The 12,474-nt window shown below is 40.1% G+C and overlaps 1 protein-coding gene across 3 annotated transcripts in view; it reads left to right on the plus strand.

Annotated features, from left to right (window-relative positions):
- The window catches only part of PLG (plasminogen), a 57,223-nt gene extending 46,442 nt beyond the window's left edge, over window positions 1-10,781 (plus strand). For all 3 annotated transcript variants that reach the window (XM_050316879.1, XM_050316878.1, XM_050316880.1), the window contains exons 11-19: window positions 553-719; window positions 1,623-1,771; window positions 3,202-3,295; window positions 4,812-4,932; window positions 5,636-5,710; window positions 6,616-6,756; window positions 7,875-7,981; window positions 8,832-8,977; window positions 9,960-10,781. In XM_050316879.1, the coding sequence (XP_050172836.1) occupies window positions 553-719; window positions 1,623-1,771; window positions 3,202-3,295; window positions 4,812-4,932; window positions 5,636-5,710; window positions 6,616-6,756; window positions 7,875-7,981; window positions 8,832-8,977; window positions 9,960-10,121 (1,162 nt within the window). In that variant the 3' untranslated portion in view covers window positions 10,122-10,781. The remainder of the gene's footprint in view (window positions 1-552; window positions 720-1,622; window positions 1,772-3,201; window positions 3,296-4,811; window positions 4,933-5,635; window positions 5,711-6,615; window positions 6,757-7,874; window positions 7,982-8,831; window positions 8,978-9,959) is intronic.
- Window positions 10,782-12,474: the final 1,693 nt, after the last annotated feature.

Raw genomic sequence — 12,474 nt, forward strand, 5'->3', positions numbered from 1 at the left:
AAAGGAACCACAGTTGTCACTATTATGATCCGGACTAATTAACTGTGTGTTTCTACATTGCTTCTAAAGCAATTAATAGTTATCATAAATTTTCCTTATACTGAGCTTATTCATGAGTTTAAGTCTCTGTCTCCTTGTCCACAGGTCGTTAGAGCTTTGAGGAAGGGTTAAGTTGTTTTCTTATTCCTAGTATTTGCCATTTATATATTCCAAATGCAAAAAAATTTATTTCTTTTTAAAAGCTTTTACTGTATTTGAAAAATTTAAAATAATGATATCTTTGCTATACCTGTATGCATTTACTTATCTGGATTTTTAAGTGGTGTTTTACTATAAGAATTAATCAATGAATAAGTACTCAGCATATTTAAATATTCTGTATATGTATCTTGATTTCTTTATGCTGGAAAAAAGATTTCAACTAACAGTGACAGAATGCACATGATAAATGATATATGCTAACTTTGTAATACGCCTGATTTCTAAAATGTTCTTTTGAGTTCTCCACAGAGCAGTGGCATGGATAGGAATATAATATCTTTCCATTTGTAGGGATCTGAGACAAAACTACTGCAGAAACCCAGATGCTGATAGCCGTCCATGGTGCTACACCACCGACCCTCGTGTGAGATGGGAGTATTGCAACTTGAAGAAGTGTGACGATCATGGAGTACAGACTTTACCAAAACCACCTCAGACAGTACTGGAAACAAATTCTGGTAAGAATAATTCCTGCTTCCCCAAGAGATGCTCATAAACAGCAAGCTGGTTTTTATGGAAGCATCTTCACGAATTTAATGAGAATGAAATATAGGAAACTCTAAATAAATACAGAATCCACTCTCTTAATTTTCCGAGCATTCTTCTACAATTTTATAGCAAGGTTTCTGTATTTGATTTGGAACTAATATCACCTCTTTTACCTACTACATCTGGCAATACTGGAAACAGATGGCTACTAGTGTCCACACTACTGTGGGAGAGCAACTAGCAAGGACAGAAAATGCAGCAGTGATGGCATTTTGCTGGCAACTGTTCCAAAAAATCTTTTCCTGTGCCATGCATTCACATTTCCAGGGTTCCATTCCACATTAGAGGACAGCTGGCTTTTTTAAATTCAGTTCAAATGCAACTTTCTTATGTAGTACATGGTTAGAGTACTGCAGCTTTCAGCTTTCTTTTTTTTTTTTTTTTTTTGCGATGACACATTTTTCTGTTTAGAAGGCTAATAATTTTGGTTGAACATGTATTACTGCTTTTTGCCTACTGTCAAATTTGTCACTGGACAGATATCAGTGTCCACAAGTAAAACACTTCATGTACGCATGGTCTTTTGTAGTCCTGACTTCTGGAGTCATGAGGAGTCAACTCAATCTAAGCTTCTTTGATTTATGACTTTTGTGATAATGGGAAAAAAACTTTTAAAATGCGAAGAAATTAAAATACCATTGTTAGGCACCATTGACACTCTGTTGCCCTTCTTTTCTCGTCTACATATTATGTAACATGTATAAGTCTTAGTAGTATTTCCTCAAATTTATTTCTGCTTCACCACCTTCAATTATGGATGTGGCCAAACAGCCCACAGCTAACAATCATTTCCTTTTCTTCTTTCTTTGCAGACTGCATTAATGGGAATGGCAAAGATTATCGTGGCACAGTAGCAAAAACTGCAAGGGGCCGAACTTGTCAAGAGTGGAGTTCTCAGAGCCCTCATAGCCATGACTATTTCACTCCCACAACTCATCCAAGAGCAGGCCTGGAGAAAAATGTAAACAACTGTTCATTTAATATTTCTTGTCATTGAGTTTTACCTGTCTTCTTCAGGGTTCCTCAGCAAACATTTTGTGGTCTTTGTTAATTAGTTCATCCAAGAACCTGATTGTGATAATTCTTGCTGACATGAGCGATCCGTACTTCAGTGGGACACAGAGATGACCAGAAGCTCTATTGAATGCTTCTGCAGCACAACCAAGGGTCTTCAGATGGGCACTTGCTTCTTCTCACTACTGAGCACTATCCAGACCACTGTCTGGGGGCAGCACCCCTGTCTCCTCTGACAGAAAGAGCTCCTGGTCATAGATTTCAGTAGTAACAGCGATGGGTGAGATGGTGATGAATCTAGTGTTCAGTGCAGGTTCCTTGAGATATATAACTAATGGATTGTAGCCTCCCATCCACCTCCAGCCCTCCAGCTTCTGCCACAACCCATCATACAAGGTTATACATGTACCTGACCCATCCTGTAAAGCAATCTCAATTTCTAACCTTCATGTCCCAAGTCTTAACACATGTACTCACCACTAGTTCTCTAGATTTGCCTAATTTGTGACAAACTCTGTATGTGATATAAAGAGCTTTTGTGTGATACAAAGAGTTTGTTTGATGTTGCCAGATTGAACTATTTTTTCACCAGGTACATGACTTTAGAGCTTGCTTTAGTCAATTATGTGATGGCATCATATACCCTGCAATGAATTCCAGCTCCGATTGGAGAAACTCCCTCTGAAAAACTGCCAGCTTAACTTCTTGGTTCTTTCATTTATCAGAGACTCTTGGTAGCAAATATTTTCTCCTTTTTCCTAAGACATAGGATATATTTCAGGGTAGGGAAGGGAACTAGAAAAAATATGCGGTAGCATGCAGTTGTGTGAAGTATCTGTGCTGAGCAGAGATCAGTCAGTATGCCCAGTAAAAACCTAGAGAGTGATTGAGCTAACCAGGCACTCCACATCTGGGTGAACATTGGACCCCTGCATCACCACAGACATCATCAGGTTGTGCTAGAGCAGCTTACACAATACTCACCTACCCCAGAGTTATGCAGCCAGACTGGATGTAAGAAGACCTCAGGACTGACCCCTACTACTTCTACTAACTTCAGTGAAAGTAGGAGTAATTTAGTGCTTTAGAAAACCACGTCTGAGGTCAAGATCTCCTACTTTTTGAGAGCTCAGAGGTCCAGGGTTGCACTATATGAAGTTTACTGTCTGAAGAGAGTTGAAGAAGTTTCATTTTTATGACCTTTTTCTAAACTCACAGAGCAAATAGAAAGATGAAAAATAATTTGACAAAAGCAATTGGAAGTCACTTATAAGAAAGGAAGTAAGAAAAAAAATAATTTTATTTTATTTTGAAACTTTAATTGATAGGCTTTTTTATTGCATGGTTAATAACTGATGTCTTTGTTCTCTGTTACAGTACTGCAGGAATCCTGATGGAGACGTGAATGGACCTTGGTGCTACACAACAGACCCAAGAAAAGCCTGGGAGTACTGTGACATTCCCAAGTGCCGTAATTATTCCTTTAAAGACTAGTGTATCCTTTTCCTATAACCTTTTATGACAACTGGAGGACATTCAGTGATTAGTCTGAAAGACTGGTCTAAGTGCAATAGCAATTGCTTTAGATTGGAAATTAAGGCTTTTGGGAAGTGATGTTCAAAGTCTGTGCCTGAAATTTGAAGAATGGTGCTTCTTCTCTGAAAGCCCAAAATGCAGCACAAGATTAACCTGGGGTCCACTGAATTTCATGGGGTTTTGCCATGTGTTTCAAAATAGAGTTATTCAACAGGAATTTTCCCTGCTCCTACCTAGTTACGTGGCATAACTCTGTGTGTGGCCAGGCTGAACAAGGCATGGTCTTATCCCAGCAAAATTTTTGCACTCCATACTCATGTGGCTCTGGTTCTATTCTGGATGAAAACTGCATCGACCCTCCTCTGATATTGTACCATATCTGATGTCTGGAAAGTGCATCCGGCCCTAAATATTTAACCAGATGCCCTTGTCTTTGTTAGTAGTCATTAAGCCATTTAGTAATCTGAAGGAGATGGTACAACAAAGTGTAAAATTATAAAGTTTTACAACATTTTGGTTTCTAGTCCTTACACGTCTATCAGCAACAAAAGCTATCCTAGGAAGAGAGACAGTCTCCACTCAAAAGAAGGGTGATTTTCTTGCTGCTTTATGCTCTCAGCTGGGAGCAGAAGAAAACGTGCTCTATCAAAACCCCAAAATGGAACAAATTAAAAGATAGAAAGATTTTCTGTATCATACACGCAGAGTAGCTGTAAAAATAGTACTGCATTGAAAGTGTTGGGCAGGGACTCTCAGGGGGAAAAATGATTGTATTCCATTTGCTGATCCACTTCTTTTTTAAATTCAGACTTTTTTCTTTTTCAGATGTTCCCCTAAAGAACTGAAAAAACATGCTGTTAATTTCATTCATTAGTTCCTTTTGTTGGCAACAAATTCTAAGTGCTGTGTTGATGAGTCAGTTTTCCATAGCCAAAGTTCTTTTTGAGAACTCAGAGACATCTAAAGTACCAAATGATCCTGAGATAACAGTGGACAAAATTTTGTTCCAAAGAGACACAGTTGAATTTCACATGCTCTACCACCAAGATTAGCTTAAAACATCTGCCAGTGCAACTTCTACACTGCTGGAATCTGAAAGAGTACATTTAAAGATGTCGGGAGAATTTATTTTTTTCTTTCTCTCTGTTTCCTTCTCCTTTCCCTTCTGTTTTTTGGGGCTTTTTTTTCTATCTGATTGTAGAACTATTTGTGTGTAATTTGCTGACCACTGGAACTGTATGTGAAAAAACGTTACCAGGCATTTTTAAGTGTTCCAGATGAAGTTATTCTAACAAAATATAGGTGGTACATGGTACAGAATTGCCTGAAGAGAATCAAAAAGCTGAAGTGACAACTGTAGCTTGTTCACCTTCTAGTTTTCTGAGTTCGTAGTGAATACATAGCATATACATTAAACTTCCTTATAAAGACTTTTTTATCTTATTCTGTAGCTCCTGCTCAGTATGAATGTGGAAAATCCAAGTTCAGACAGAAGTTGTGTGCTCAAAGGATTGTTGCTGGTTGTATTTCCCATCCACACTCCTGGCCCTGGCAGATCAGTCTACGTACCAGGTATGGCCATTCCCCATTACATTAGACTTCACATGCAAAGAATCATTGCCTCTCATAGGATATTATAGTATGTGGTTGCAACACTATAAAGTTGATTTTAATTTAAAAATAGCTCAAGGCTAAAAATTATGTGTGATAATCTTAGAGGTCGTTTAGACAACCAAGAATGCTCTATTTTGTGACAAATACCCATCAGATCAATAAAACAACTAATTTCAAAAACATTCTTACTAGAAGGCAGAATGACTTTAAAACTGCCACTATATTCTACAATAGAATCAGTATCCTGTGAGTAGAAGCAACAGTTTGAAGTATGGCTAGTACAGATCTTTGATCTGTCCTTCCATGTCAGTATTTGATCCTACTGGCAAATCTATTAACAAAACTGGGAATCAAGGCTAGTTGCAGAGCATTCTGATTGTGATTAGAGCTAGCAAAAGCCAGAATCTCTTAAACGGTGAACCTCACTGCACACAAGGTTTTCCAGTAATAGAAATACTGGTTAAGGGTAATGATCTAGGTGTTTTTGTACAAGGTTTTATGAAAATGTCCACAGAAGACTACCATCATTATAAGAAACGTTGTCCAAGGAAAGCAAAATGTTTTGTAGTTTGTAAAGGCACATGTTAGAAAGATTACATTATTAACTGCAGGTACAATTAACTTTCCCATCTTAAACCAATGACTTTTTGCTCTATTACAGTTATGGCTTGCATTTCTGTGGGGGAACTCTAATAGATCCTCAGTGGGTTCTTACTGCTGCTCACTGCTTAGAAAAGTAAGTATCTGTTGTGGCTCACACCAACATCTTCTTATCCTAGATAAAAAATCATAGGAGAAACAAAAGAGACCAAATACCTGACCTGAGCAGGTTGCAAACAGCTTGCAAACAGCTAAGAATTCAGTACTGCAAACAGTTGAGAATTGAGAACTGTGTGCAGTTTTTGTTTAGCACCACAACATAAAAAAACCCCTTAAACTATTAGAGAGAATCCAGAGTAGGGCCATAAGGATGGTGAAGGTTCTGGAGGGAAAGCCTTATGAGGAATGGCTGAGGTCACTTGGTCTGTGCAGCTTGGAGAAGAGGAGACTGAGGGGAGACCTCATTGCAGTCTACAACTTCCTTGTAAGGGGAAGTGGAGGGGCAAGTACTGACCTCTTCATTTTTGTTATCAGTAACAGGACTCGAAAAAACAGCATGAAGCTGAGTCAGAGATGGTTTAGGTTAGATATCAGGAAAAGGTTTTTCACCCAGATAGTGACTGGGCAGTGGAACAGGCTCCCCAGGGAAGTGCTCACAACACCAAGCCTGTGTGAGTTCAAGAAGCATTTGGACAATGCTCTCAGGCACATGATGTGACTCTTGGGGTGTCTTGTGTAGGACAAGGGGTTGGACTCGATAATCTTGGTGGGTTCCTTCCAACTCAGCAGTTTCTATGATTCTATAGTTCTATAATTCTAATCAAGTCAAGTCCATTTGTCATTCATTAAAGCTGAGTTTTGACTGAAAAATAGAGTCACAGTGATAGCTTTTGCCAACTTGATTTCATGTGCTATAATAAGGGATTAAGTTTACACCAAAGCTGGCTATCTGGTTTTGATAGAACAAGGTGCCAAATAACATCCTAAGTGGTCTGTGTTCTGGGTGTGTATTCATCAGCTTACCATGTGCATTTCCAATAGGTCCTCACGACCATCTTCATATAAAGTATACCTTGGATTACACAGAGAAGCAGCATCAGAGCCATCAGTACAAAAACTTGATGTGGAGAAATTGTTCAAGGAGCCACACAGGGCAGACATTGCTCTGCTAAAACTCAGCAGGTACCCTTTCACCTTAAGCGTTCCTTTGTTCTGATGGGACAAGTTGACTAAAAAGTAGTTTCTGCTGACTTTGCAGTTATGTGTGTTTCTGCACACTCTGTGTTCAGTTAGTGATTTAAGATCCTCTCTTTCTTCCCTTTCTGCAGAAGCTCCAGGGCTTCAGAAAGCAAGAGGGCTGCCTTGGGAGGGGAGGAGGGCTTAGGGGCACTGATCCAAGCTGGCAATGTGCTGGGTGCCAGCTGCTGGGAGGGAGGAAGTGGCAGCAGAATAGGAGGAGGTAATGCCTAGAGGAGGTTTCAGTCTGTGCTTCTACATACTTCTTGATAAGGTAATGAGGATTGAAACATGCAATATTAGCACAATGGCAATGCATGCTGCTTCCATGCTGTGGTGGGGAGATTTCCTCTTCCACCAGATCCAGACAGTGTGCAGGCAAAGAGTGTGTAGGTTTGATGCAATACCCAGTATGGCCCTTCTTGCATCTGTTTTCATTCATCTGAAATGCCTTCTGTGGAACTGTGCAATCAAAAGGAGCATGTCCATAGAGCTGCAAGCAAATGTGAACATACGGTGGTTGGGCTTTGATTTGTGTGGCTGCAATGCAGGTCCAAAACAGATGAGGGTTCAGCATAATAATGTGATTTTGTAAATGGACCTTTAGCTACACCCACCCAAAAGTCAGACAACCTTAGGTTCTGCTGTGTGCTGAATGCCCCTGTTGGAAAGTGAATTATAGTCAGACTGGATGTAGGCAGAGCAAACTAACACATTTAGCATGTGTTAAATGCCACTAATTCACACCCTTTCTAATAGCTTTGCAATTAAGTTTTGTTGGCTGTGCATTAGCCTAAGTCAAAGCATTCTCCTGGATTTATGTAGTTACTTTTTAGTATCAAAATACTCCAACTGTTCTCAGTTTAAGACCTTTTCCTTTTGTGTATTGCTTTCTGAGGGATTTGAGCCTAAAACAAAAACAGTTTTGCACACCAGAGAAAACCCTTCCTTACCTGAAGCAAAGAATGTCAAAGATAGGTGGCTGAATGCATATAAAGTCATTTTAGAAACCTGAAGGTGGTATCAAGCATAACTGTGCTAACGATTGTTCCTGTTTCTTACAGCCCAGCAATCATTAATGATCATGTAATCCCAGTTTGTTTACCAAAAGAAAATTCTGTGTTAGGAGGAAGAGAGGAGTGCTATGTGACGGGCTGGGGGGATACAAGAGGTGAGACAGCCTTAACACATCTAAAAGCTCAGTGTTTGGAGACTAGTATACACTTGTATCCAAAGAGTATTCTCTTTGGGCCCCACACAAGCTATTGATGAAAAACTTTTTCATCAAAATTCATGAGATACTGCCATTCTTTCCACTCTCTCCTGCTGATAGGGATTCTCCTAAATCACTCAGTGCCATGTAAATCGAAACTCTCTAAACCAACACTGAAAGAGGAGTATCAGACCTAATTAATCACTAACTCTTCTCTCTCAGTCCGCTATGGTTTTCCCCAAAGTGGGCATTTACCCTATCAAGGATAGTTTTTCTAGATTTAGGTTATTTCTTGATCACATAAATGTGAGTTTGCTCATTCCCTTGAATGATTCTTCCTCCCAGCCATCCAGGTTCACATCTCATACAAATATAACCCTCATTTTCAAAATCTCCCACTGTGTCTTGGTTGAGAAGTGCATCAGTACCTTCTCTGCCTCCTTGCCCATCATGCCATTTTCAACTGTTTACTTCCTACTTCATCTCTTCCACAGAAAATTTAAATATAGAGAAATAAAATGGCTTGGGAATGACTACCACAAATTTCAGTGGGTACTGGATCCACGTGGAGGCAGGAAGGTCAATCAGTGCAGTGTAGATGTTGATGGGTGGTAGAGAGTGATAAGTACCACAATACCGATAATGCTTACTGATTTTGGTATATCCTCATATTATGCATGGGAAGTACTATGCACAGTGCATAAACACTATGATATTTTACTGCTTATCCATATCCAGATGTTGTTTTGTGAATATGATAATCGCCTTTGTCATTCATTCTTTTTTGGTTTTGTTTTCATTTGCAAAGGAACTCCTGGTGCTGGTTACTTAAAGGAAACTGGATTTCCTGTAATTGAGAATAAAATATGCAACCGCCCTGAATTTTTGAATGGTAGAGTCAAAAAGAACGAACTCTGTGCTGGGAATATTCATGGTGGCACAGATACCTGCCAGGTAAGAAAGTATGAAAGCATCAGAGACGCTGAGTTTAGCTCAGTTGGTTGGAGCATGGTGCTCAAAGTGCTGAGATTGTTGGGTTTGATCCCTGTATGGGCTGTTCACTTAAGAGCTGGACTCAATGATCCTTGTGAGTCCCTTCTGGCTCAGAACATTCTGTGGTTTGGTTGTAAGCACATTCAATGCAAATAGTGCTTTGCTTTCTGGGCTGTAGAGGCCAGGCCCAGAATTATCCTTGGGATGTTACCACGCTACATGGCATCTAAGCTGAAAAAAGCACATGGATTCTGCTCTTTCCTTACTCCCTTTTTGGCTGCTAGGAAGCAGGGCAGGCAATTTTCAAACAAACCTGAACTACAGAGCACATGGTAATATATGGCTGCACAAGCCAGGTGTACAAAAGCCAATTTAGACTGACAAATGGTCTGATTTTTTTCCCAGATCACTTTGCTTGCCTCAGCTAGACTGCCTCCAATGTCCAAGCTAGCTCAGTTAACAACCTGAGATATTTCAGTTAGCAGTAAAGGAGCAATGCAGTGGAGCCTACCATGCTGGCCAAACACAGGCCAAAGGAGCTAATAATTTCCAAGTGGCAGTGCCACTGGATCATTTGGTAACAGCAGGAAGCCCTGAAGATCTCAGGAAAAACAAAAACAACAACAACAAACCAAAACCAAAACAAAAAAAAAAACGAGAGAGGAAGCACAGTTTAGGTGAATAAGGGCAATCAGATGCCTTCTCAACAAATTCCCTTACTCCAAAAATAAATATAATGCCTGAGTGATGTGACTTTACAAAAGTGTTCAACAACCTGCATAGAGAACTTGTTTCTGGCTAGAACTCCAGTGTTTCCTTATAACTCATGTTATAAGGACCCTCACATGTAAGAGGTACTTCTGTTTCTGTGCCTCCTGTGAGAAGACCACCCTTGCACATAGGTCTGTCACTGAAGGAATTATCCTATTCTTTCTCTGTTTAGGGGGACAGTGGAGGACCTCTAGTCTGTCTGGACCAAGATAAATTTGTTCAACATGGAGTCACCTCTTGGGGCCTTGGCTGTGCCCAACCCATGAAACCTGGTGTTTATGTTCGAGTCTCCAATTATATTCCTTGGATTGAAAGTGTAATGGAAAGCAACTGATCCTGGGTGTGGACTGCCCTCTCCTGGAAAGCAGTATGCATGTCAGAAATACAAGATTCCAAGTGCAATATTAAAGCTACAATCATTCATATGAAAGTAAAATAAATATGATCATTCATTTTAAATTGCCATAAATTAATAATTATTGCCAAGAAATCCAACTGACAGCGCATTACCCTCTTTCTATATGTTCTATGGTCTGCTATGTTTGACAATAGACTTACCCATCTCTGGATTACATGTCAAAAATCTCGGCCTTAACTGTTACTGGACACCTACATTTTGATTTTATATTAGTTTCTACAATGACTTTTTCTTCTAAGGTTGTCATTTCCCAAGATGTTGTGCTTCCACCAAATGAAGAAAGGAGGAGAATTTTTGTTTTACATGGTCTGAGCCTCTTACTGATTTGATGCTACAACCCAAAGAAGAATCTCACAATACATGTCTTATATGCATGTGAAGTTTTATTTGATATATCTTATAGCATCAGATATATGGGATGGAAAAAAAAAGAAAAGAAGCAGACACATTTGGTTTGTATTTTCGTATTTTTTATTGACATGGAAATCCATGTGTCAGCAAAAATACAAAGGTTGCATCAAAGACATAAAGCAGTGAATAAAAAATAGCCTCACCCTAAAGTTAGTGCAAAGTAAAGTCAGAGAAATAGTTGTCAATCATTGCTGAAAGTAATGACAATTAATTTAACGTTCTATAAAATTGTGTTTCCATAGTACCCATTATTTAATTGTATAACTTTATCTGACTATGTAACTGTTAGATGTACATTTTTCTTCTCTAAAACAAAATCGTGTGCACATGTCTGTGGCTATAAGAAATGAAAGCTTAAACCTTTAGAAATGCTTTCCAGGGAAAGCTTGACTCATACTTGCCAAAGTTAAACACTTGCTAGCTATGAACCCCTGCTCTCATCCTGCACCCCTTGCATATCAGCTAGGGAGCACTCCACAGGCATCTGGGGACTCCTGGGTCTGCATGGAGTCCTTCCTGCATCCCTAGGCTGTGCTGAGTGTACTCCAAGTAACACAGCTACTTCCTGGCATGGGATTTGTCTTGCCCTTTTTCTGCAGCACAGAGGTCCGCTCCCAGGCATGCCAAGCTACGTGTCATTTTTAGGTTGTCTTAGTAGTAAGGTGGCAGGGTGATTTTTGAAGCTTTTGCATCTGGAGTCTGCTCTACATCTGGAGTCTGACTGTGGGAGATGCAGTCTTCTCAGGGCATTACCTTCCTGAGGGGGAACAGCACTCTGCACCCACCTATCTGGTCAGCAGGGTTCACTGAGCACAAATACCCTCCTGTATATTTTCCATATATATTCACTTTGACCATTAAGCTAGTCAAGAAATCTGTACAGTACTTCCCTGATAACAGAAATTCTGCGTTGCAGCTTGGTCTTCCATTCGTTAAGCTCTCAGATGTAAATTCTTGAAGGCATGGTTAATACCTTGTTAATTCTCTGGCTTGTAGACAGAGAAACCAGTAGCCTTGCTGTCCTTGCCAATCTGGCTGGAAATGCCTGGACATGCCTGAGTAGCTACAGAAGTCCCATTTCACAGCCTTTCCTTCTGCAAGAGTGCCAGTGGCAATAAAAATTGCCACTTATCAGTAACCATTTGCACAGACTAGATGAAGTAACCCAGCACATTTGAGCCAAATAGCACATTCATCTTTTTGCTGGTCCAAGGAACCTCTTTGGTGGTGGTAAGAACACAGTTCTTGGGTTTCTGTGGTCACGTTGGTCATGTGCCTTTGGTGATGGCAAGGTGGTCCTTTGTCTGCTGTGTACCTCACATCTCTCACTGAGCCTCTAATGCAAGATAACTGTAGCTGACAGTGTTTGGTCCCTACTTGAAGAGGTGCTTCTCACTGAGTGCGTGGGGTCAAAACAGCCATTTTAGTGTCAACCCGTGCATCTTAGGAGAACACTGATGTGCCTCCTGAGAAGTCTGTAGGACTTTTCCATACGTATAAAGTGGTTTGAGGCACGTACAAATTTAGAATAACTTTTTTTTAAAACCAACCTCCTGTACAGTGGTCTGCATAACCACGTGCATGCACCTCTGTGCAGCTAGCTGATTTCCCCTGGGGTTCCTCCATGCGGAAGCTCTCTCTCTGCTTCTGCTACCTCATCTGTCCTCTCTCACCCACAACAGCTTAATCCCAGCACAAAGGCTCATAGAGATGGGAGGATTTTTTGACTTACAAAATCCCTCTGCTAGGGATTAAGAGTTAGCACAGGAGCAATTACCAAATACAAACCTCACCTGAAGTCACCAACTACTATCATTTTAGCAGTCAAAACACATACAGAGGCTTTTTTTCTGCTGTC

Source organism: Myiozetetes cayanensis, unplaced genomic scaffold (assembly GCF_022539395.1).
Source record: "Myiozetetes cayanensis isolate MyiCay16 unplaced genomic scaffold, myiCay2020 scf2-11, whole genome shotgun sequence".
Lineage (NCBI taxonomy): Eukaryota > Metazoa > Chordata > Aves > Passeriformes > Tyrannidae > Myiozetetes > Myiozetetes cayanensis.